The sequence below is a fragment of the Fistularia commersonii genome, chromosome 6, assembly GCF_037954325.1.
Source record: "Fistularia commersonii isolate RoL2024-O1a breed Wild chromosome 6, RoL_Fcom_v1.0, whole genome shotgun sequence".
NCBI lineage: Eukaryota > Metazoa > Chordata > Actinopteri > Syngnathiformes > Fistulariidae > Fistularia > Fistularia commersonii.
The window spans coordinates 17502994-17530028 of record NC_141289.1 but is presented as its reverse complement, the minus strand read 5'-3'; the positions used below and the strand labels follow the sequence as shown (position 1 = coordinate 17530028).

The following is a 27035-nucleotide window of genomic DNA, read 5'->3' as shown; positions in this document are numbered from 1 at the left end:
ATCTTACTACACAAAAATCACCGCTTCTGACTTGTAATCCATTCTTATGATATTTCAAGACAGTTTTTCTCCTTCTGAATTTCCATTAAAGTTTCCAACGTACAAACGGACAACACGCATACAATGCGGTGGATGGAAAGGGGAGGCGGACGGGCTGCTTCAGACGAATCCTCATCTTGTTCAAATCAAATTTTGTGGGAAAATATGAAAATAATGAAACAATATTCCATCGTCCGATGTTAGACTAGAGTCCTGCCGTCCCCTACCCGGCCTCCGATGCTGTGTTGAAGGCAGCCGGCCGACATCCTCTGGTCCGCTTTCTCCTCAATCTGCCAGGCAGCCACGGTGACTTTCCCCACCCGATTGTTCTCCGCCGACCTATACGTTAAAAAACGTGTATTTACGTTGACAATGCACACTTCGGTTTTGTCTAAAAATGTAACAGTTATCTTAGCTGGCGCCTGTCTGACAGTCCCTTTTTATTTTCCTTCTTTTCACTCACACCTGTAGCACATGAGCCACAGCAACCCAAAGGTATGTTTGCAAAATGCAGCAAAAAGACACCATAAAACCTACAAACTCTGGAACAGAAAATGACTAAATTACATTTGTCCTGATTCATCCCAGTGCAGTACATACACATGCACTGTAGGTGGTGACAAGCAAAGTAAATGACATTTTATATCTTGTCCAAACTGATTATTTCGCTGAATTTGTATCCAAACAAAATTGATCCAACTTTGAAAGTACAATTTCAGCCAAATTCTTGTCCGTGTACTAAGGGGAATTTCTCATACATTTAAAACCATTTTGAGAATAAGACATCTGGAAATAAGTTCAAAAAATAAATAATAGCATTCCCAAATTGGTAATTCTTGTTCTGGCCAACATCTGGAAGTTATTTTGATTGATTGAGCAATTATGATAATTTTGGTTCTACTTAAGTGCTTTATTATCAATGAAAAATCAAATTTCATCTCAAAATATCAAGACCAACCTAATTTCAGAAACCTCTGGTCTGAAACCTGCTCTGACGGTAAAGCATGTGTGTGTGTGTGTGTGTGTGTGTGTTACCTCAGCTCCAGCTCTAATCTGTGTGTTTTCTCCTGCAACAACTCCTTCACGGGGAAAAGTGCAGATCCCAGCATGTACATCTACAAAGACGGAGAGACGACGGTGAGCTGGGCTACCGGGACTGAATTGTGCGGGAGAGCGAGCACGGAGGCCGGCGTCGCACCGTGCCCTGGGAACGGTCCTTCACATCGTAGACCGCCAGCTTCACCTGCGTCTGCTGGTTGATGTTGGACTCCTGGAAGAAGGCGATGCTGCTGAGGAAGATGGGGTTACTTGTGCCCTGTTGGGAAGAGCGAGGAAGAGAAATTGAGCTAAATACCTCACTGCAGGATTCTGGACAAACACAAATTAGGCTTTATTTGAAAGGAAATGACACCATTTTACATTTTTTGGATTCTAGAGGGAACATATCCTGTGGAGAGAACACTCAGAGACCTCTCGCTTAAGCTCATAGTAATTAAACATGTTGCGGAGTGGCACCTCGATGACTTCTGTCTGGGCGTGTTTGGTCCAGAAGGCCTGCGGAGGCGTGGTGCAGCTCACCGCTACGAAGCTGTTGGGTTTTCGATCCAGAGATGGAGTCAGCAGGTCTGTGCAGGCTAGCCAAACATGTACAGGCACACACACACACACACACACACTGTTTAGGTCAGGGTTGGGCAAACTACGGCCCGCGGGCCACATCCGGCCCATTGGCCATTTTCATCCGGCCCGCCAAAGATCGATACAGAATTCATACTTGATGTTACATTACATTACATTTGGCAGATGCTTTTATCCAAAGCGACTTACAATAGAGGACATAAGGACTGCAAATAACACTTGCAAATACAAGATGCACAGGAAATATACAGAACAGTAAGCTTGGGTTAGTGAGTGTTTTTTTTTGTTTTTTTTTTGATGTGAATGATTGAATGATTGGATCAATGAATGTGGGAGCTCAAACAGGAGATAATTTAATTTTTGGAGCTACTTGAGAATTTTCCTGAGCTGAATGGCACAGATTGGCTTCGTGATTTATCCTTTACTGTGGACATAGTGACACACATGAATGAACTGGACGTGGAGCTAAAAGGGAAAAACTGGACCTCAGAGCCTTCAAAACCAAGCTGGTTTTATTTTCAAAGCAAATGTCAAAGTCCGATATGTGCTGTTAACGAATGGTTTTTAATTAATTAATATATTTATTTTTTTCATATGTATCGTATCTTGTGCTGATCTGGCTGTCTGTCAAATCTTAAAAGTCAATGCGGCCCCTGAGGCAAAAAGTTTTCCCATCCCTGGTTTAGGTCAATACTGACCCTGCTTGCAAACTTGCAGGGGATTTGAAACCATGGAGAGGATCTTCAGCAGTTTAACGGTATGTACAACAAATATCTTGTGTTTTCTGATTTTACAAAACTGTTTCGGACAAAGCATCACATGCATTCAGAACATCATTTGAAAAAAACAAAACAACTAAAATTCAGCAACCGAAAATCTGAATATCGACAAAAAAAAGTCTTCAAATCAGCAAAAATAGCAGGAAAAATAGCAGGAAATCACCTTAACACGTATAATTAAAACAGCAAGGAATCAATTTGGAGGAGGCGAAGCCTAAGGGCCGTGAAGGTCAGAGTCTGACGGACACTGACCCTCCGCGGAACCCCAAAGTATCGTCAGGAAACCGTTAAACTCAGTCATAGTCAGCATTTATCTTATCTTTATCTCGTACGGCCCGCTTGTGTTTATAATCAATTGTAGGATTCCTCTTGGAACTAATTTTTTTTAAGGGGAGAACCTGGCAGTGAAAGTTCTAATGACTGCCAATAAAACCAGCGAATAGTGAAATGAAAAGAGAGCACTGCAAGCGCCGGGTGAGATCCAAGCGTTACTCACCCACGCTGAACTCCAGCACGGGCTCATCTGGATCCTGACTGTTTCCTGGAACAGAAGAAAACAACAACACGGCACTTTGAAAAAAATATAAATGACATAAAATAATAAAAGTAGAGCATGAAATGACAATAATTCTAACCGATCCTCGATAAGATTATCTTTACGGTCGGCTGGGGGGCGACTGTGAAAGAAGGCTATTACATCCCACACAAGTGGTTTATCTTGCCTGTGTGTGTGTTTTGTGTGTGTGTGTGAGAGAGACAGAGGGAGAGTAGCTGCAGGGTGTGAATAGAATAGACATCACTTGAATTAGGCATTAAATATTAACGTCAATTAAAACACTGACATTCATCTTTTGTGTTCATGTCAAATGATACGTTTTTATTTTATTGTCTTACTAACAAAAATCATCACTATCCCAATTCTACATGTGAGAAGCCCTTTTCCAGTCAAAGTATCAAACTTTTTATAAAATAATTATTGAGTATTTTACCAATGCTGATGTACCTATCTGGTCTGATGTTTCAATTTATTATTAGTGTCATGCAAAAACATTTGAAATAAAGATTTGGAGAATATTACTAGAACGATAAAACTAATCTTAGCGTCATTAAATGGTTGATACTTCTCGACAAGCGGGACAATTTCTTTGGCGTGTTTACCTGCCAGAGCCAAGCCGATCATCTCGCTGGACAGCTCGAATGTGTTGGCCCGGTACACCGACCACGGCCTCTGGATGCGGGAACCTCGCTCTCTGCCCCCCGCCATGCCGGTCCGGGAAGAGCGGGCGACGGCAGGAGGCCTGAACACACACCCTCTCGCACGGAGTCACACACTCCCATGTGACGGGCCCCTCCTTCCACTGTTGCGCTACGGCGTCACTTCAAAACACTCTGGATGGAGAGAGACGAGAAGGGAAAGAGGGAAATTAGGCAGAGGGAGCAGTTTTTGGAGGAAGGACGACCCGTCTGGTTAAAAAGCTACGGGAGAAACAAGAATGCAAATTCATGTCATGATCAATTTTTCCAATTCTGAAGTCAGCCTTTCAGACTTAGAGAGCAAACAGTTTTTGTCAGGATGATTTTTCCTGGAAGTCCATATATTTGGCAAATCCCATCCATCCTGTCATATTGGCAGCTTATTTAATCCATCCATTCTCTTCTGAAATGCGTTTTCTCCTCAGAACTGTGGGGTCTGACTAACATCCTCCGGTTTTGAAGAGACAGGATGAAGCCGAGTGAGCCGGGGGGGGGGGGGGGGCGCGAAGACGGCTGCACGTGTCCGTCAGTATGAGTCTTCTCGTACTGCTTCGGTTTTTACGTCATCTTGAGGGCGTTTATTTGCATTCGGCTGTCGACATCAACACATTTGAGGGAGTGCAGTTTTCTGCACAAAACACGTTGCCATAGAAATTCTTCCTCTCTTCCTCTTTAACGTCCGACGATTGAAAGCTCAGAGGGCTCGCCCACTTCTTCAATTTTCTCGCAAGGTTTCCTGCCGATGTTCTTCGAGCCCCCCGCCTTCCTCTGCCGGGGAGTTGAACCCCCTCCCCGAAGGCTTCGGCCCGCGTGAGACGTCGTCCCGCCGCCGCTCTCGTCCATCGTTCCCCCCGCCCCATTTTAGTAAAAAGAGCAATTAGCCTATTTGCAGCGATGGCGAGGGACGGCGGCTTGCTCCAGAGGAGAGGAGCTGCGGTCTAGTTAGACCACACTCGGGATTAGATTTCGGCAGCCTTTCTTTGTTTGACTGTTCGAACGTCACTCGGTTTGCTGTCGGAGGCGTGTGAGGTCAAAGCTGCGGTGGAATTTTGTGAAGAGTAAGCGACAACTACTATTTTAATTTCCTGAACCATCACATAGAGTTTCTACCAGATGTTTAGTAACAACAGTAGCACCATTCAGTTTGTGCTACAACAAAAATCGATCCAGCCAATCAGAGCTGATTCTTGGTGTGATGACAGTTTCCAAGGAAACTATTAAAATACCATCGGAAAGATGAATAGATCAATTAATCTTTCCGATAGTATTTTAATAGTTGCTGCTAACATGCATATCAGAACAGCAATGGAGAGAAGAATAAAAAACACCAAATGCTTTTTGTGATGGAATCGATGGCTCAGACTTTTTGCTGGTGATCATCAAACGGATGTTCTTAGCAGGTTCTACAGCATCCTTACGTGTCACAGCAGAGCTTTCTGCTCTCTGCCGTGAAACGAGTGGGTGAGAAGTTGAGGTTAACCATAAGACGAAAGTAAAATTCAAAGACTCTGCTGGTGCAGGACAGTTTCTACACCCAGGATGCCAACAAAAACTGTCCTCTGAGGGCCGATAGCATCAGACGGAATAAACAACCACAACGGCAAAAGACTCGCTTATGACCGTCTCTCTTGCTGTAAATAACAAAGATCAACTCGCTCCAACCATTCGTTCCTCGTGTGAAATCACAAATATATACCGGGCCCAGCTCTCCTAACAGTCAATGTTTATCTCCGAAATAAATCTTTTTCGAAAAACGATTTGTTGCCTTTTTAGCTGGAGACCCGATATTTGCTGACATTATCATCCGCGACTAAAAGCCTTAAATCGATTACAGAGCATCAAACAGACAATTCAACCGCTGTCTGAAATAAAATTGCACCTGATTGTGACGCCACTGCAATGCACACACCGGGGATGCGGACGGTTTACTGTGACCGTAAGTCAATACGTGCTAGGAGTAAAACCGGAGCCCAGGTTTACTCCTAGGTTGACTTGGGGTCCTGGATCTGCAGCGGTTAAAGGAGACAAAGAACACGGCTGCTATTCAAAGAGGAGGCGATAATTCATGGCAGATATGTGAGGTGAGGTTGCATCTCGTGAAAACGCGTCCTCACATTGGTCTCGTTTTAATTGTGGTTCTGGGTTAAGAGTCGCCGGCCTACTTTCAGGCAGGTGAGCCACGCTGCTCCCTTGCTAGCGGCAGATTGTCTCGCTTGGGTCTTGAGTCCCACATCTGTCACGGATGAAAATTTGTCTTTATTTGGTTCAGAAGGGACTCCACCTGATTTACATGGAGTCCATCGACTGAATGCATGCGATTGATTTCCACCGTGTTCATTTCTATCAAAGGTAATTTACCCAACAACTTCACTTCTGTAACACATCAACGACCATTTCTAACAGCTATTTACAACATATGCGGGGTTACAGCTTTGCAATATGGGTCTTACTGTTGTATATATCGCTTCCCTGAACACCTTCTCAGTTCAACACTTATTTAAAATTTTATGGATGGTAAATTGAAGATTGGTTCTGCAGTTTGCGTTGCTGTGTGTAAATGATATTGTGTAAAACTTTGCGTTCATATTGCTCCATCTCAAGCCCTCTAAAAGACCTTACCGAGGGGGGGAAACTTCCATAAAAGGGAACTCCAAATTTAGTCTTTCAAGTAGTGTTTATAGATTTGTAAGTCACAAGAACTGGGTCACGTACACATGATGTATAGAGTGTAGAAAATCTGGGCCGCAGCCTCCTGACATACAAAACTCAACATGGAGCTTCAGAGTGGGTTACTGCAACTGGGGATATAAACAAGCCGGCTAACCAATGAAGGTAATTCCCCTCTAAAAAAATGTTAAAACACTCTGAATGATTTTCAGGACATACATGATGTACCATATTTGGAAATTTGTCCATATTGTTGCCTCGGCTTCATTTACAAATCTTTGATTGGCATCTTTGGACCTTTATAACAGTCACTTCCCAGTTCTTTCTCCTGAGGGTCAATTTTTTATCAAGCACGTCTTTCAAGTCAAGCCACGGCGCCTTTTTCATTGCAAATTTACTCCGCCTAGCAAGGTATCTCTGCAGCAGTGCCGCCTTACTTTAAACCAGGGGAGCCCGTACTTATTTGCGAGGCCATCGAGGGCTGCACAGATGATTGAAGAATCTAACCTCTCGCTCTTGTCAGTTATCCTCAAAATCCATGCGGACAAAGAGAGGTCAAAGTCAGGGTCAACATATTGGCCTAAACCCAAGCAGGCAGTAGCAAAGAAAGAAAGCCATGTCTTATGTTTGGGTGACAGCCTTGTTTCTGTCAATGACACTAAATCAAAATAAATAAAATACCGTAATTTTCGGACTATTGAGCGCACCTGAATATAAGCCGCACCGGCTGAAAAAAAAATTGTGTGTACATAGATCAGCAACACTTAGTTATAAGCCGCAGGTGTCCACATTGTAACATGATATATTTATACAGAAATATGTCACAGAGAAACTTTTTTTTAATATTCTTAAGTAAATAATGCTTAATCAAAAAAAAAATATATATATATATTTTTTTCCCTGAATAGTGCCTGTAACATGGCTGATGAAAAAGCTAAATGTTTTGGCGGCATGAAGCTCATCTGCTCCGAAAAATCCATAAATTAGCCGCAGTGTTCAAAGCCTGTGGAAAAAAGTAGCGGCTCAAAGAGTCCGGAAATTACAGTAAAGAAATAAAGGTCAAATGTAAGCACAGCAGAAAAAGTTTAGAAAAGGTGTAAGACATAGGATGTAGATCACGGTCATAAATATCAATGGTATGGAGAAGATAAGAGCACTTATCTTGAAGAATATGAGACAGTCTTCGCTGTAATCGTGAACGGAACAGTAGTTGAAGGCCGTGAACTCAGAAACAAAGATGTGAGAATGTTGTGCCACAACCAGACGATTTGCACCATGACTTTTCTTTCCATTCAGCCCGATATCCTGTTTTTGTGAATCATCTTTTTCTTCAAAAAAAGGCAAGACCCATCTCAAAAGGAGTGTAAAAGTGTTTTAGTAAATAACTGAAGTTTTGGTGTTTCAATATCGGTTTTGAAATTTAAAACTTAAAAAAAAAAACAATAACCCTCAAGTTGATACACTGGTAGTTGTAGCATTTGCAAGTATTACACAATATTTTCAGCAATTCAATTAGACAATACTCTCTCTCTCTCTATCTATATATATGTATATATACACTACTCAAAAAAGTGAACACTAAAATAATACATTCATCTGAATAAATGAAATATTCTTATTGAATGTGCTGACAACTGAATCACACAAAATTGATTAATTTAAATCAAATTTATGAACCCATGGAGGTCCCGATTTGGAGTTACACTCAAAATTAAAGTGAAAAAACACACTACCGTGGACAATTTGATTTCACAGAAATGTAATTTACTTGGAGTTACATTGTGTTGTTTATGTGTTCCCTTTATTTTTTTGAGCAGTTTAAATATATATATAGATAGAGAGAGAGCAATATGTCAGTAACTTCAATAGAGACAGTTTCCTGAGGAGAAAGAAGTCAACAGGAAGCCGATCACAGTGTTGACATTTACCCGGTGCTGAAAGATTGGGTTCAATTCAAGATAAGGTTATGCGTATCTTCCACAGCTGCAATACTGTGGGCGGTGTGAGTCAGTCAAATCTGTGGCGAGTTAAATAATTAAAGATGTGGATACCGTCGCATATTTAGCTGCAGTAAAACTAATTGCACCAGTGTGGCTGGGTGTCAAACCACCATCTGTGGTTTGGGCCTTCAAAACAAATCGAGAGGGATCGGCGCCGAACAGAACCGAAGAAAAAGAATTAAGCAGCCGGACGTAAAACAATCAGAAGATTGAAATCAAAGGGGCTTACGGGACGAGCTGTTTTTTTAGCGCAACGTGAGGGATTATCTCTATCGGTCTGGAGAACATTTTGACGTCCGCTTTCAGATGTGAAGAGCTTTGGAAATAACGGTTATGGAACGTCGTCTGGACGGAAGCTTATTGACCAGTTATGGTATGAAGACTTTCAGGAATCTAGCTACATCTATTTGTAATCAACTAGAACAACGATGCTGTTTGTTTGCCTGATTCTACCTGTGTGTGTGTGTTTATGTGTGTGTATAGTTATGTATATTAGGGCTTGTGTGTTTGCAGCTAGTGTCTCATCTTCAGTTTCAGCCTTGGATAAGAGTGACAGATTGGGGTTGGGGGGGATGACAGCATAGTGAGAGTCTTTTTGACCAAACATGGTTAAACCACTTATTGCAAGATCCTCTTTGCCAAGAGGTCTTTCAGATACGGAGCCCCAGCAGAGGTTTCACTCTGAGCGCGGAGCCATGACGAGGCCCCAAACCTGACCGACTGTTAAAAACAGCAGCAGCGAGAATCTGCAAGAACGTCTGTCGACAAAGGATTCGCTGATGGACGGCTGGAGGACTGGAAAAATCACATGCCTTTGAATATTAAAAGAAAAAATAGTATTCATTTCCAGTTATTATCAATTTTCAAACGAAATTATCAAAACATTACCACTTTTTTTTCTTCTTTTTTTTTTTGCATCACTGCCATTTTGCACTGAGAAAACCATCATGAAAAAATAGTATTCATTTCCAGTTATTATCAATTTTCAAATGAAAATATCAAAACATTACCACTTTTTTTTCTTCTTTTTTTTTGCACCACTGCTTTTTTGCACTGAGAAAACCATCATGAAAAAATAGTATTCATTTCCAGCTATTATCAATTTTCAAACTAAATTATCAAAACATTACCACCTTTTTTTCTTTTTTTTTTCTTTTGCATCACTGCTATTTTGCACTGAGAAAACCATCATGAAAAAATAGTATTCATTTCCATTTATAATCAATTTTCAAACTAAAATATCAAAACATTACCACTTTTTTTTCTTCTTTTTTTTGCACCACTGCCATTTTGCAGTGAGAAGACCATCATGAAAAAATAGTATTCATTTCCAGTTATTATCAATTTTCAAACGAAAATATCAAAACATGACCACTTTTTTTTCTTCTTTTTTTTTGCATCACTGCCATTTTGCACTGAGAAAACCATCATGCGGCTATTGTACCATATACCATTATACCACTGTACACACAAATAAAAACAACTGCTACTCTCTAATGCTGTAAAATATCAGTCTGCGTGGACTTGATACTTCATAGTTTAATATTTACTGTTTAATGCAGGGTCTATTCTGATGTGGCTCCCTGAGGTTTTTGAAAATAATTAACAAGTATTTAATTATTTTTTATGTAATTTTAGATCGTTGATTTTTAAATGTTATTTTAAATTGAAGATTATGGCGATCTTGTACGATCTAAATAAAACGTGTTAAAATATTTTTGTCGCTCTTCATAAGTGACTGTACGCACAAGTAAAAGCATGACAGCACACAGAGAGAGGATGGCATTTTTTGGTTTGCTGCCGGTGGATAATTTATGTTCTGCTTTCTTTTTTTTTCATAAATACAAGAAGGACTCAAATAGACATTGAGTATTCTGCTCAAAAGTAACCTTAAACCCAACTTCTTTTTTTTAATTTCCAGATTTCTCAAGCTTTTGTTGCATGTAGAAATGGAATTTTGTTTTCTCCCAGTTGTTAAAAAATGCAACACACCTTTTGTTCGTAAATAGCATAAAGGCAAAAATAAATAAATAAATAAATAAATAAATAAATAACTAAATAAGTAAGTAAGTAAGTAGATAGATAAATAAATAAATAAACGTTGCATGCCGTGTTAATTCATTTTAAATTTCAAAAGGGTTGTGTGGCTCCCGGTGTTTTTGTTATTGTTGGGAAACATCAAAAGAGCTCTCTGAGTGGTAAAAAACTGCTGATCCCTGATCGAATGGAACAGTGCACTTTATTGCTGATTTCCACTCTATTATCATTATTATTATTATCATTATTATTATTATTTTGTCAATTTCATGTCATCGTGGGATTGTGAGAAACATCATCTCCATTCCTTTGTATGTCCAGTACATGGGGACAAATTAATAATAAAGCAGACTTTCACTTTGAAATGAACTGATTTTGTGATTAAGTCAATAGAAAGTCATCATTCAACTGTTGTGTATTTACAACTGGCTTTTAATGAATATTGAAATATTTTTCCTTCTACCTGGTTAGGCTGAAACTGAAGTAAAAATGCCCTGAAATATTTGATAAAAACAAATGCATGCAAGACCACTCTATTCTACTGTCGACAGCATTACTTGATAAAATACTCTATTGTCAATAAACAGTGTGGGGTAGAGTTATTGAATGTGACAAATATGCTGGCCAGGTCTGGTCACTGCTCATTCCACAGGGAAATTCTGTCCAGAAGAAAAGTAACAGAAGTCACCTTGTCGACCGCTACCTCGACATACTGACGTCAAATCCAAGATCGGTTCAAGATTCTTTGTTTGTTTGTTTTTCGCAATCAATCTACACTGATGTATTTGAATGACTACATTACGCCTTGTTGTATTTTCACTATCTCAATCACATAAAACTGAGATAATGTGGCTTGGAGCGGCGCAGTTGGTTCATATTAGTGATGTGTGATTCCTTTTTTGTTTGCCAAAACATGTGATGCAGGCAAATCTTTGAACAAGCTTTCATGATATTCAAAGCTGTTTGAGCTTGTGTACCCATCCAGACTAGGGAAAACACTGAAATGGACTCCACTTCACACCATGAATTTTAATCCTGGGTTGGCTCTTTTTTCTTTTCATCTGTTTTGGCCGTCTGAGGATTCCTGGGGGAAACATCAGACTCTTTATGCTCTGCTATTGAAGCAGCAGGTTGTTAACTGATGTTTGCAGCTGCCGCTGAGCAGTTTGTGCTTTGAGGGCTGTTAGAGCTACTCTTTTGAAAACACGAGAAAGTGAACTACCGCCGTAAAAATACACAATGCCATTTGACACTTATTATGAATAATATAGACACGGGCTGCTGTAAAATTCATGCAGCTCTCCCTCCCTGGGGATGTATTGGATGGTCAAACAGTGCACCTGCAGACAGCAGCTACCCACTGACAGCTGAAGTTCAGGTAAATGAGGTGTGCAGTACCATTTTAGCAAGTAGATACCGGTTAATAGCTAATGAAGACATCGTGTTCAAGATAGCATAAAGCAAACAGTTGGATTTTGAAGAGTTTCGGTTCACGCTTGTTTGAAGACAGCAATGTCCGTATTCTGGTTCGAGAGAGGAGTCAAAGAAGCCATCTTTGTCAAAACAAAGGAGGCCTCAGATGCAACCATTCAAAAACGTATAACGCCGTACTGGGATCGATACAAAGATGGATTTGCACACCCGGTCCAGGCTCATCTGCACCCATGCGGACAGAGAAGTCAAAGTCAGGGTCAACATATTGGCATAAACCCAAACAGGCAGCAGCAAAAAAAGATTAGCCTTAGTTGTGCGATCCAACAGGTATCACTTCTTTGTTTAGCTTTTCCTTTTCACATACCAATCCAGGTAATCCCACAAAAGTTGCTCTTTTGTCCCAAAGAACGACACTTCCGTTAGCATAACGACCCCCTTAGACCAAGCTTCTGCCTATCAACTCTTTCATTTACAAAACAAGCCACCATAACCCAGACCTGCCCGAAACCCCGACAGTTATATTCGGAAACTAGTCTTTAGAAGTGAAGAAGCCTCTCGGGTGAGGGGTCAAAGGTCTTCAAGTGAAGAAATTCAAGTGCAGCAGCCACAACAAGAAAATTTCGACAAGAAGACACCGTGACCTGGAAGACCGAGAACCTCCGCAGACACACTCGTACGGAAGTACAAGTCGAGTTTTGGAATCGGCTGTAGTCTTACGGCTCAGGGGTTGTGCTCTCTGCAGCCGCTTGAATGGAGAGCTATTCAGAATACAATCGGACTGGTTTCTGTTCTGTCTCTATGGTATTTACAGTCTTGGACTGTCGCTGGCCAGAAGTGACAGGCTAGAGTTCATCTTGGCATATTAGGTAGGAGTTTAAACACCCAGCTCTGCACTGCGTGGAAGAAAGTTTCCATTACACTGCCTTGTAATAATAAATCCAGAGTGAATTATGGCACTGACCAGGATCCAGCAGTCACAAAAGGTTAGGCAGGGATTGGAGTTGTGCTTCAAAGGGATTATAGATGAAATTCAATAATCTTCTCGCCTCCGGGAAGTTTAATAAAATGAGTTTACAGTCTTTTTCAGTGAAGTTTCCTGAGAGAAACAGCTATTCCTCTTTGTTTGCGCAGAAACGTTACACAGATAATGACGCCAAAGAGAAAATACTGTTTCTGTAAGTAACACTGAACTGTCTTTCCTTGCGAAGAATTCCTCATATATAAAGAGACGGTGCTTCGTCTTTGTATCACAATGATTTGTCCCTTTTCCGTTTACTTACTTTCTTGTTTGTGAGTTGCGTAATTTGGGATAAGGTGCTGTTTCTGGTACATTGTTTTCACCTTTCTGCTAAATGTATCACTGAACTGTCTTGCAAAGAATCAATAAGAACATTCCCGTGTCTTATGACAACATGATTTCAATGGGCAAAGTTTACACACCGACTACACTTAAAATATCTAGTCACTTTCTTGATTATTTACCCCTTAATTTCAACTCATTATGTTGCATCTATGTCGAGTGTCGGTTCCTTTCCAGATATCATGTGTTTAAAGTAATTCCAGTGCAACAAGATTTACAAGAGACTGAAATGAAAACAAGGAATAACTCATCAATTAAAATAAGGAGATTTTACAAAAATTAATGATACTTTTTTTTTTTTTTTTTAAATGTACGGTACCTTGTGTTTTTTATTTGCAGTACATGTGACAAAGCTGGTGTAAGACGCGGGACCAGCCTTCAACTTGTGGTCAATAAAGCTGAAAGCATCCATTTTTTTTTCTTTTTTTTTTAATTCCCTCGCCAACCTTGATTGAAACACGTCAACTCTAATCCACCATCAAGCTCCGATGAGGTCAGCACTGTCATTTCTTCAGGGTAAAATGTCTGGACAAATTTCAGGTGTTCAGAATCAGAATACTTTATCGATCTCCTGGGTGGAAATTGCTTTTCGTTGAAAGCAGCTGCCGCCACAAAGTAAATAAAAAAAAAAAAAAAGAATAAAATAGTGATTAATAAAAATAAAATAAAAAGAACAGTAAATATCAAAATAAATAAATAAAAATAAAGTTAAAGGTATGTAAAATATATGTAACGTATATAGATGTGTATTTACGAGTACATGACTACATGTAGTAATTATGTGCATAAGTAGGGGTTGTTGTACAGTAAAACATTTATTGCACAGAAGACAATGGAACTATTGCACATACTGTGAACATACTGTGAGAATTTATCATAAAGCATAAACGGCAACTGTTAACAGTCGATCTGGGACATTATGCTTTCATTGTGCGGACACGGTGATGTAAACGTTTAAATACAGCTCAGCGATGGATGAGGAAGGAAGGAAGTCACACAGCACTGATTCAGCTCTGTGCCTAATAGTGCCGTAAACCAAAGATATGGATGCTAAAGTCCTAGGTTTTAATACTAACACCAGGTGTTTATGGCAGGATTATTGCAACAAGGACTTCTAAAAAGACCATCTTCTGTCTGCCGTGTTCAAACTGATTGGTAGAACGTGGTGGGACTGTGCAGCGGCTGTCTGCCCTCGCCGTCCTTCCCTTAGGCTTTTAGTGCCAATTCTTTTCCTGCCAAGATTTCTTACGGTGAAAAATGATACAGTCTCTTCAGACCGGGCTTTTCTCGTGCCGTTTCTTTCCTGCGTTATGAACTTCTTCAAGCTAACCGTGATCCGACAGACAAATGATCCTGCGTCCGCAGGAGGAAGTTGATCAGCTCTTCGACGCCAAAAACTACAACGGCTCGATTCAGTGATAGAGGTTCTGTCAAATACAGATTCGCCTTCGTGTTGCTTTGCGTTTAAGCAATAATAAAGGTGTCCCTGTGAGTTTGTGCCATCTGGGGTCCGCATTAGAATAAAGCATGAATAATTTCCTTAGGGGGGGCAGAGCAGCTGTAGCCCTTTCACATGAAAATGAGCATATGAGCATCTCTCTCTCTTTCTAATGCACCTACAAACACAGAGCACACTCTTCAAACCACCGATCAAATCTCAAAGTACCGAGGTTACGGTCTATATTAGGACTGCGCTGCTTGATTAAAAGAAAACACTGAAACCAACTGAAAACGGTGCTGCATCGAAGTCTGACCTTCCTCAAACCGACAATAATAAAATATCAGATCTTGGCTCCTTTTAAGCTGCAAACTGAAGGTAGAAAATCTATTTAGGAGTATTTGTTGATATTAACGTCTTACTGATAATAAATAAATGCAAAATAAACATGGTGATGTCCTATAAATAAACCAATTAGGTTTTGGATGAAGAGAAGGAAAGGATTTACTATGTTAATCAAACTTGCACAGCTAAAAATGAAACAGATGTGTCCTGTTGATGCAGACATACAACACAAAGCTGTCCAGGCTGTTTCTTATGTAAATAGTTTTATCTTATATGTGCGGTAGCTACAGATGCTCAGGTTACAGTAAAGGAAGTCAAACATATCACATAGAAAATGAAATTGCTGAGCAGACTGTTTATGGTTGACCGTTTTCTCAGTAATGGATTTTCCCCTTGGTCGTAGCTGAATCTTTGAAAATATAATTTTTACTATTGAAAGCGCTTTCACCTTTTATTATGAGGGGTGTTACTGGGTGAACAGATTATTGATTCGACGGTCCAGAAAAGTGCCTGGATACAAAATGTATTTTCCCCGTGCTTGACAAAAAAAAAAAAGGAGCATATCTATGCTGGTAATAAACTAATGGCGCTGCTGACTCACAGAAACACCAGGGTCCCCGGGAGGAAAATCAAATGTTCTCATGCATTATATGTTAACATGAGACATTTGTGATTAATAATTCAGCTGAGGGTGAGGAACAAAGTGAGGAAAACCTCTGTAAGTTAGCGGCGCGTGTGAGAGACTGAGAGAGAATGAGAGGCAGCTAAAACTACCAACACTTTGTTTTGTTATGACAGGAAGGATCTTCCAAGAGTCCCTCTGGTTGGTAACAGTAACCTGCAGTGAGCCTTTATCTGCAGGTGCAACACAAACAGACGACGTCTTACAAAACAAGCATAAAGAGCACTTGTAAACTGACCTAAATATACGATGCTGTTTTGAGACATTATAAAAAAAAAAAAAAGGAAGTTGACTGTGTAACTCCCCGCGCTTCTTTAAGACCTGCCAATGAGTCAGTAAGGCACAACTGCTCTCGCCGCAGCCCCCAGTCCTGGTATCTATGTGAACATTCGCAAGCGAGAAGTGCAATTGTCGAAATAAAACTTCCGTACCTGACACGTGGTTTTCACCTTTTGTTCACGAAATAGAATAAAACAACCTAATTATGACTATGTCTTATGATAATAACCTAAAATTGGTTCAAAATAGGTCGAAAATTAAGAATGACTATGTTAAATATTGCTAATAATTGACAAAATATTACCAGAAATTTTAAAAAGAAATACAAAAGCAAAACAAACTGAAAATCAACAATTTTTCATGTACATATTTTGCATGAAAATTTGGTCCCGGCCAGCTAAGAAGACACTTGAAAAAACAGAAAAGAAAGAATTCCAACTTAAAAAGCTTTACTTCTTTGACATTTTTCTTTGATGACCAGATGGTTAGTGAATTGAACAGAATCTCAAATTCCCAGGGTGAAATACCAGGCTCTGTTCAATACCCATACAAGCAGTACTATTCCGAGAAATGCTGTTATATAATACAAGTTTTCGACTTTTTAAGGTTCTCCCCATGATCTACTGATCTGATGAGGTCAATCTGTGCCTCTGAAAGCAGAAGTCAGCTGCTTGGTCAAGTTTAACAACCTTTTGAGACAATGACAAAAAACCCTGCCAGCCTCAGCTCTCGTGAGATGATGGGAAGTGATCGATCGAGAGCTGCTGACAAGGACGAGGGACTGCAGCCACTCTTGGGCTGAAACGATGACGCCGGTTGAAACTGCGCTTCTAGTCTAGACAATCCCAAAGATTTCAAAACAGCTTCAACTTCCACCACTTGACCAAATTTTTGGTTTCATACTCCGAAGAGCCCATGATGAGACGTTATCGATGCAATTCATTGCGAGTCGTAGACTGGCCAAGAGGTAGGAGTCAAATAGTATACAGTGATCCCTCGCTATAACGCGGTTTACTTTTCACGGATTTGCATCGTGCATTGTGTTCTGCATTCTGATTGGCTAAAAGCAATTTCGAGTTTCTCTAAAACCAATAATGTTGACAAACGCCATGGACCGACAAAAGCACCTGCGGCAGGGCCCAAAAGGCAGCGTAAGATGCTATCTATCGCAGATAAAGTTAAACTTCTGGACATGCTAAGGGAAGGTAAAAGCTATGCGGCTGTAGGTCAGCATTACGGAAGTAATGAATCTTCCGTTCGTTCCATAAAGAAGGAAGAAAAAAACAGTAAGGACGACAGCAGCAATAAGTTTCGCAGCAGCAGTAAGGTCGCGGTGGGCAGTGCTAATCTCCGCAATTTGAAGCCTTCTGTTCACATTGATGATTAAAGTTATTATTTGACAGTACAGTACAGAAGTTATTTGTTGAAAAAAACGTTTCTAAAGTACAGTACTTTTATTTGTGAAACAAATGATTGAGCCTGTATAATGTTTGTTCTTTCTTTTCAATGTATAATAGAGTATTTAATTATATAATAATTGTAAAAAAAAAATAAAGGTTTCTACTTCACGGATTTTGCTTATCACGGGTTCTTTTTGGAACGTAACCCCTGGGAAAAACAAGGGTATACTCTAGTTGCATTTGGGCAGTGGGATCTGTATAATACAAAGTTTCATACATGAAAATGCTTCCATGGACTGGTAAGAGGCGAGGGGGTTCAAATAATAATAATAGTAATAATAACTTCTGTCAGTTCACAATATTTAATTGGAATACGACAATAACACTCTATATTAGGCATATCATTTTGCACAAAAATATCAATTCACCATAATGTTGAGTGTCATCGTTTGCTTGTTTTCTCCCGAAAAAGTTCTCCAGCGATTTTTGTTTCTGTCTCGATACGGTGGGGGTGGAGGGGTTGAGATCAAGAAGTTCAATGGGTTTCAAGTTCTTTGGGTCAACAGTCTAGACCAGGGTCAGGGACTCCTGCTTTAAGGATGTTTCATAAAACTGTACCGTTCACGGGATATTGATGGACACGTACACTGATTTCAAGGCCAATTGCTAGTACATCTGTATTACCCGCTTCTATCGCAGCTAATATTTACTTGTACTATTTATTTTTTCTTCCTCCCGCTATGATGGTACCGATAAAGATAAAGCTTAATAATTTAAACAGTATTCTTTAAGTGAGTCACGGAGAGGGAACGATATAGTATTTACTATGCTAGCCCCCCTTCTATTCTGCCTCTCTTTTGGTTTCCCAAACTATCGCTATAGAACTATTCTGGATGCTTTCAAAGTCCAAGCATAGCTCTCGAAAGGCATTGCTGATATTTTGGTATGACAGAAAAATATGGCATTTTCATTTGATCCTCTCTAAGATTGACCAAATCCCCTACTGAGCACAGATCTGCCCTATTTGTGTCCACTTGTGTCTGACATTAATCTGATTGATGATGAACCAAACATAGTAAAGGTTACATAAACTGCTCCACCATGTTTGCTTGCCCTGTAAAACTTTCTTGCTCACTATCTTCCAGTCATGTTTTTTATTAATTTTCTCCATACCTTACAGAAAATCCTCCCACCGAGTGATCTACACCCACAAACAAGTCAACCAGCAAGCAGATGAATCATTACCATAATACATTTACCTCAAGACAGACAAAAAGAATAAGCATAAAATCAAAGTTTACATAATGTTAAATAAGAAGGCGTAAAACAAAATCCCGCAAACCTCCGCAAATAAGACAAATCCTCAGGAATTCATTGCGATGGATAATCACTGCTTTTTTAACACTCCTATTTCATTTTTAAACAAGACAGGGAAATGCGGTTGGTCTAAGCAGGGAAACATTGCTTTTTATTTATTTCAAATCAACATAAATGTTCACCATCGCAGCAGATTTCAGATGGAATTCACGGGAGAAACGTCAAGCTTCGTAAACAATATTTAAACATATTTCCATAAACAAAGGTAGGTTTTATTCCGATGTTTGTATCTATGGGAACAGATATCCTCCCACCTCCTGTCAAAATACATAACCATTCAATGCTATTTGTGTAAATGCTTAAGAAGACAATCGATGGGATTGTCTTCTTAAGCAATGGGAGCGGATGTTGCTGTTGAGTTTGATACGGATTGACGCTCAGTCCGCGAGGAAACATCCTGAAAGCTTCACTGTCCTCTATTTAATGTGTCCAGTGGCTATAACACTACGGATGATTTATGTCATGGCACTGCCGCTACAAACTAAGAAATAAAAAAAAACAGCTGCAAGTGACATAAAACACTGGCATCTCTATTTCCCCTCTGTAAATACTACTTAAATAACACTACTCCCGCCCATCCATGTGACCTTGACCTTGTGTGGTCCCGGGAGATGTGGGCATCAACTGATGAATCATCAGAATCGAGAGACAAAACAAAATAAATAAAATAGCGATACACAAAATGACTCCAACTGGTGAGTCATCTCAGTGTCTCATTAGGGACTGAAATATTAGTAAGCAGATTAATCTGCATTTCAAGGGAAAGCTTTATTTATGGAAAATAACTACTTGGATTTTCTGTAAGGAAAAAAAGGTTAACAAAATTAGAGTGTACTTTGAATAATATTTTGAATAATTTATAAAAGGCTGTTGGTCAAAAATAAAAAAAAAAAACATCGTCGAGAACATTTACTCTAAATGATGCAGGATTTTTTTCTTGTGACATATCCACTACACAATACCGAGAAAGTAATATATCCGAAATAATCACATTTGAACATTCCAGCGTGAAAGATTACAATCGCGCCAGCCTTCCCTTGGGGAGCTTCAGCGGTTTCTTGCTACTTCTATAAATGGTCCTCTTGCATCTTAGGCTCGATGTATTTATATCATGATTTAGAGATCAATAACTCATTTGCCCCCTCCTGATAACTAAGACCAGACTGTGCATTATTAACACATAACTGGACTGAACATGCCACAAAAGCATCTGCGCTGTGCTTTAGTGATGTTTCCAAACAGCAGCTCCACTTTCTAATGGCAATCAAACATGCTTTGGACAAAAAGGAATAAAAAATTCTGCTAAAATGATCAAACATTACTGCCAGCATTTGTCACTTATCAGGAAAATATTACAAATTTATGAAATGGAGAACTTTCTTTTTAAACTTGTAAACCAATTAAAAAACTAGCAATGTTTTCAAATTGGTTTGTCGAAATGTAATGACATCGATATCATTGTCTTTGGTTTCCTTCATCTTTAAGCCAGTAAAAGTAGAATCAGAACACTTTATTGATCCCAAAGGGGGAATTCTTTTTTGTTGAGAGCAGCTCCTGCTCAAAGAGTAAAGAGGGGAAGAATCAAAATAGAACTCTATGTAAAAATAAAGAATAAAGTAGAGAATAATCAAATTAAATAAAAAAAAAAATGGTAAAGATCAAAAGAAAGAAAGAAAAATAATGTTAAAGGCATGTAGAAATAAATGTAATGTATATATATGTGTATGTACAAGTACATGTATATGATTGCATGTAGTATTTATGTGTATTAATCAGGAAATGGTCATTGCACAGAAGACAGTTGAACTATTACACTGAAGTTTTTAATGTTATAAAATGCTATAAAAATGCATTACAAGCTGTAACACAGAGTGTTCTTGAATCCCCTTCTTTCCATAAAATGTGAAGATTTAAAAAAGAAAAAAGGCTATGGAAGACAAACAGAAGTCATCACAGAAAAGCCATGCCATGTGCCTATCCGTTGATAAATCCTGATTGTTTGTATTAAACAACAACAACAATAGTAATAATGAATGATCCCACATGTGAATTTCCCTACATCTCAGTCCCTGACAGATGCCTCATGCTGCATCTTTACAAAAATCTCTTATTGTCTGTCAGCAGACAGGGGAGTTTATGGCAGCCCTCTAGCACACAGCATGATGGTGCAGTTCCAGTGCACGTCCGCACACACTTAAAAAAAAAAAAAACAAGACACAAAGCCAAACTCGCACTCATCTCCCCTCGAGAGTGTCTGTATGACATCAGCGTTTGCTGGTGACGACGTGCACAGAGTCCGAGTCTACACACATACCCGTGGATGTCTGCTGCCGCTGGATGTAAACAAAGTCACGAGGCAAAGACACTGCAGCAGCTGCATGCCCTGGCCCTCCTCTTCCTCCTGCTATCTCTCCTCCTCACTTCTTCTCTCCTAAGCAGTTTCATAAACACTGGATCAGTTTAACCCCTCCGCTGTCTCCTGTGCAGCAAAAACAGCATCACTCTGTCGTAACAGACTCATCCGAATGTTTTTTTTTTTTTCCAGGAATACATATTTAATACCTTCTTATTTTTAAATTAAAAGCCTGAATGCATCTAAGATTGAAGTATACTATATATTTAGACCCCAGGCCAAGCTCATCTCGTCAGCTTCATTTGAAATGTGGTCTGCTGTGAACGGAGGGTTTAAAACAAACCATAAAAGCAAAGAATAAAAAAAAAAAACCAAACGGAGCTGATATTTACAATTTTAACGATAAGAAATTCAATAACTTATGCTTCCTCTTCGGAGAAGTACAGCAATCAAGGCAGACATTATCTCCATAGTCAGCAGTTGCACTAATTATATAAAAGGTGCAACCACTACATTCATGACCAATTAAAGTAAAAACAAATAAAATATGATTTTATTTGTTGGATGAAAATAAAATTGCTCCCTGAAGAAAAACCCTCCTTCCGTGTGTGGCAGCAGAAGTTAATAGGGGCAGATGCAAATACCTTTTCACCTCAGAGCAGCAAAAAAAAAAAATATATACGTATATATATATATATATATATATATATATATATATATATATATACATTTTTTTTTTTTTTTTTTGACCAGAAACTCCAAGATCTCCCTTCTAGAAAGTAAAACATCTAATGTTTTCAATAGAAAATAGAATGCAACATGTAATGGTCCTATTCCTTGCAGCCTGTGCACAACCTTGGGTGGACACACACACACACACGCACACACATGCACACATGCACGCACACGCACACACACAGGTTCTCCATTTTCCTGAGTCCTCATCAATGATTAATCAGACGGATGCTTGAGAGCCCTTTGGCATTAGGAGCCCAGCGTGTATACAGTACGTGTGTTTTTACATGTTCTACTGGATTAAGAGCATCTAGACAAGACAATAAACAACAACTGAATCTCTAAGACCTAGTATCTGGCTATCAACCTTTTTTTTTGTCTCTGCAAATTGGAGAAAACAAAAAATGATTTACTGATAGCATCCAATAATATCATCCTCTGCAGTGAAATGATGTTTGTTAATTAATGTGGAATAATTTTATATTGAAAGCTTTCTACATTTGTAAAATTGAGGATGTAAACATTTAACAGCAGGATGACAAACAGAAAGGTATTCATTCTTTTTTATGATTGATAGTTAGCATTTGAAAAACAGGACAAAAACATAAACACGCAAAATAATTAGAGATGAACTAGCTCAAATTGACTTTGTGTCAAAATACGCTCTTAGAAATGATTTAATTTTAGGGACCAATGATCAGTTAACAGCAGCATTTTCATGGGTGTCACTTTAATCTAATTATAATTTTAATGTCCTTTATATTAGTGCAGAATATTACAACGTGTACATTCCTACTCATGGGCTAATCTATTATTCTGTATGGAGACTCAGTTTGAGGGTTTTAAATTCCTTTCACAATTTCACATGCAAAATATACTTGAATGAAGGGATTCCTGTTAAATTTTTAAAGGTGTGGTCATAATTTTTTGTGCATATTTTTAACCTGGATCACGCTACCCTCTATTTTGTCAGATGTTTTTAGCGCCATGTTTTACTTTATATGTAACCCTGATGAGGCTGGTGACGCTAGCAGTCTGGCTAAGAGGGTGTGACACTCTTTCACAGCTGGCCAAATATCTATCTGCGCCGATGTCTTCATTATTTAAGCTAGCAGAATGCAGCTCCTCTCTGCATCCATTACAGGAAGGTGCAGGAGACGACGTGATGCATCAGCAAACGCCTCACAACTGTCGCGCACGTGGGTTTTTGTTGACGGCGACTGACGAGAGAGGAGGGGAAGATAGAGAGGAAGAAATACAGGATAATGAATCAACAGGCTCATGCTCGACCCTTGAGATTGATGAGTCACCTCAATTGCGTGTGCGTGACACACACACACACACACTGAGGGACATGGAAACGCAGAGAGATGACAGACAGGCCAAAAGTGGGGTTTCAAATCAAGGCTGTAAATGAAGCTCTGTTAGCGTCAGCTCTTTTGTTCTTCACTTAGAGCCTGCTACATTGGGGAAATTATCTGCTAAATGCCTCATATTTGCAAAAAGAGCACAAATTTCAATCTGCATGTGAAGCTAGAGGTTAGATTTCCTTGCTAACCTCAAATAATGACAATCATACATTTTGGTGAAACAGTGAACAAATGCATGGGTTAATATAAAGATAAAGATACACTCTATTGATCCCCATGGGGGAAATCCGCTTGTCACAGCAGCGTAACAATTACGGTATCAATAAATATGAATATAAATAGAGAGAAAATTAAAAGGTAGCAAAAGTTATCCAAAAATAAATAGACAGCAGAGTGAACAAAAAGAGCATTAGCATGGACAACAGAATGGGGGGAAAAAGACAACCAAAACAACAACAACAAGGATAGGAACATAAACAGAGTGACATCAGCAATGACAAAAATAAACAAAAATAAGCAGAATGGGCTGAGACCAACAGGGATAGAAATAAACAACTGAGTTAGGGTATGAAGATACAAGAGAAATATATATATAAGAGACATATATAATAGACTTATAAGAGAAAGGCTGGGAAACCAAGTGCAGAACTGAAAGGATTCAGAAGTGACTGCAGTGAGTTCCTCAGTTTGGCTTGACTACCTTTGCTGATCAGCACACAAAGCTATTCGCTAAAAGTCTAAAATATAGATCTGGGAACGAGCCAAAAAAATAGATGGAAATAACCCATTTGGTCTGCATTAAACAAAGGAATAATTTAACTCGACCAAATTACAGTGAAGATTTCCAATTACCTAATATCAAAATGCCCTAAACTTAGTTGTTGTTTCTGGTTGTCACTAGAATTTATGCAGAGAGTCAGGACGAAAAGTGAAGCTTCTCGAATTTGGTGAATCACCAGGTTCAAGAAAAATCCCACACAATTTGTGAAAATTTGGAAACCACAGCGAGACACTCACCGGCTCGTGAGTCAGACACAGAGAGGAATGTTAATTTATGAGAAAGCACTTCCATATTTCAATTTCATAAAACACATTTTGACAGATACATTAATAGTGTGTTTACATTCCTGTTGCCAATCCAGAATATTGTGGCTCCTTTTACTCAGGCTAAGTGGTGACTTGGCTATTATTGTTTATTTCGTCATTCTCCATTCTCTTCTCCCTGTTGTTGGTGTTAATCGTACAAATCAATCGACTCATCGGTGCCTTCCTGAAACTCAGAGGCTGGAAGGATGAAGTCACAACTGTTGAATTTTTAAGAGGGTGAAAGTCCACATGATGTTACACATGGAAGCCTTGATCTGCACTCACACTGCTGCTGTCATTCTTCCTGCTGAGTTTGGGACGGTTGACTAAAATTTAAGGGGAAATTCAGGCTGAAATAGAAGCGTTGGTGGCGTCCAGGTGGATTTTTCGAGTCGAGGAGCCTCAACAGATGGCGAAACAAACTTCTACTCGTGCACAGCCAGTTCTTTCTTTTCACATTAAAATTGTTGATGGCGTTGACTTTTTGTGCTGAAATGTTTCACTGACAGCGTTGACAGTGACTGATAACCAACTGAAGATGTTACACTCTGGTTTGTGTTTTGTGTATTTTATATTGATTCGGATTAATGTCAAATCAATAATGATCACGACGGCAAAAAATAATTTATTCTTCTTCTAGACACAGTCAAACTTGTGCATGACACTTGTGAGGACATTTAACGTTCAAGCTGCTCAATGTGGTTTTGCTGCTTCCTCTGGCAAGCACAGAGGTCTGACACACACACACACACACACACACACACACACACACACACATACACACACACACACACACAGTAAAGGCCTCATTCTCAAGCAGGTCACTCTCCACCTCATAAAGAGCATCATCAGCTCTTCCAAAGAGGCGAAAGTCCAGCTGACCTTGACTCACTTGACGAAACCCAACACCGCTGATGGGGAGCACAAACACAGATGAGAAGTGTGTGTGTGTGTGTGTGTGTGTGTGTGTGTGTGTGTGTGTGTGTGTGTGTGTGTGTGTCTGAAGTGTCTTGGAGACTGAATGCCTGCAAATCACCATTCAAGCATGAACAATGCTCTTAAAGATGGCTTTTGCAGATTGTAGGATGCAAGAACCAGCAGCACGAATGTGCTAACGATACTCTGCAATGGAGTGTTTACACGCGCGCACACACACACACACACACACACACACACACACACACACACGGGTGGGGGGCTGCACCGTTTCCTAACTAAGTTACATAACAATATTGCAGGCAGTGACTCTCATAGAAACCTTCCAACCGGATGTGTTTTGAAAAGTAACTTGAAAAACAAGCATTTTAAAACCAATATTCAGTCATTTAAAGTCACTGGTCTATCGTGTGTATTGGTGTAAGTGGGTTCATTGTATTCTATCCCAGGAAAAAAAGAAAAACAAAATATCGATCCTTCTTTGTTTGTAGAAAATAACAGAATAATTGGATCTATTTTCTTGGAAGCTGTTCCTTCCAGCGGACAAGTAGTTCACCTCTGTGTGAAAACACATCCCGGCTACAACTGTTAGCCCCTAAACACTCCAAGACGTCACCACGCCGGTTGTTTTGAATTAAAATCCACGGAAAACATTCTTAACTTACCCTCTACGAGTCCCAGATCTCCGAAGACATATCCGAGTCGGAGGAATAAACTAAGAGTTGTAGGAAGCGGAGCTCCAACTTGGCCGTTTATCCTCTTCTTCAAGCTGCAGTCGCAGCAGAGTGACAGCCCTAAGCCCCGCCCCCTGTGTGACGTGATAGTGACGTCAGTGCGCAAGTCCTGACGCAACGGCCACGTGGTTTTAAAGCAAATATTTACAGATGGGACAGAAGCATTGACAGGGTTTGTCTGGGAGAAGGAAATGTTGTCACAATGCAGACATAAATATTGACTTTTCTTCACAATATCATTTATTATCCTTTCCTTACAGGAACATTTTTATTACACCTATGTCTGACATATCAGTTCCACGATAAATAGCTTTTTAATCAACAAACCGACATACAACGACAAAGAAACAGCGTAAAAATACATATAGCCCGAAAAAACTACACATACATCATGATATCTATTTTCTCTGTTTTTTTGCTTCACTTATTGCACATGTTGTTCATTTAGCATAAGATTAATATGCTCTCTTGTTCTTGAAAATATGTCTGTGGAGGTTCTCAGTCATCCAGGTCATGATGAAAACAAACTATACTTTTAAGAATTCTTGTTGAAATCTTCTTGTCTTGGCAACTGGACCTGAATTTCTTCACTTGAAGATGTTTCACAATATCATTCATTAACATTTCCTCTTAGATGCTTCAAGTGAAGAAATTCAAGTCCAGTTGCCAAGACAAGAAGATTTCAACAAAAATTCTTAAAAGTATAGTTTTTCATGGTGAATATCCACTTTGACTGATGAACAATTTCATTTCTTGCCTCTCTTACTAAGCTGATACATCTGGAGTTATCTATATATTTGCAAATTATTTACATTATCTGGGGAAAATTCTCTCATGCGTTACCTAAAACTAAATAAAAAAAAAAAATATCGGCATCAGCAAGGATTGCACTTTTCACATCAAGTTGAATCAAATCAACCAACCTCTTAAAAAAATATATTAAAAAATAAAAATAAAAACATCTAAATATAAAATAAAAAATATAATAATAAAAAAAAACAAAAACAATAAATTAAAAAAAGAGATGCAGTCTCCTGACGTTGCATGGCCTCCTCCCAACAGCAGAAAATATGGAAAGGCAGACTAAGGAAG

At 39.3% G+C, this 27035-nt stretch overlaps 1 protein-coding gene across 9 annotated transcripts in view; it reads right to left on the bottom strand.

Moving 5' to 3' along the window:
- LOC147233545 (inositol polyphosphate-4-phosphatase type I A-like) overlaps positions 1 to 26009 on the bottom strand; it is a 53111-nt gene extending 27102 nt beyond the window's left edge. For 7 of the 9 annotated variants that reach the window (XM_086148471.1, XM_086148464.1, XM_086148469.1 and 4 more), the window contains exons 1-7: positions 25875 to 26009; positions 3615 to 3845; positions 2953 to 2997; positions 1555 to 1673; positions 1238 to 1354; positions 1075 to 1154; positions 267 to 378 (exon numbers count right to left, since the gene is read on the bottom strand). In XM_086148471.1, the coding sequence (XP_086004597.1) occupies positions 267 to 378; positions 1075 to 1154; positions 1238 to 1354; positions 1555 to 1673; positions 2953 to 2997; positions 3615 to 3720 (579 nt within the window). In that variant the 5' untranslated portion in view covers positions 3721 to 3845; positions 25875 to 26009. Of the gene's footprint in view, positions 1 to 266; positions 379 to 1074; positions 1155 to 1237; positions 1355 to 1554; positions 1674 to 2952; positions 2998 to 3614; positions 3846 to 21043; positions 21161 to 25874 lie in introns of all 9 variants that reach the window. The other 2 variants (XM_086148465.1, XM_086148470.1) reach the window with 2 other exon arrangements.
- Positions 26010 to 27035: the final 1026 nt, after the last annotated feature.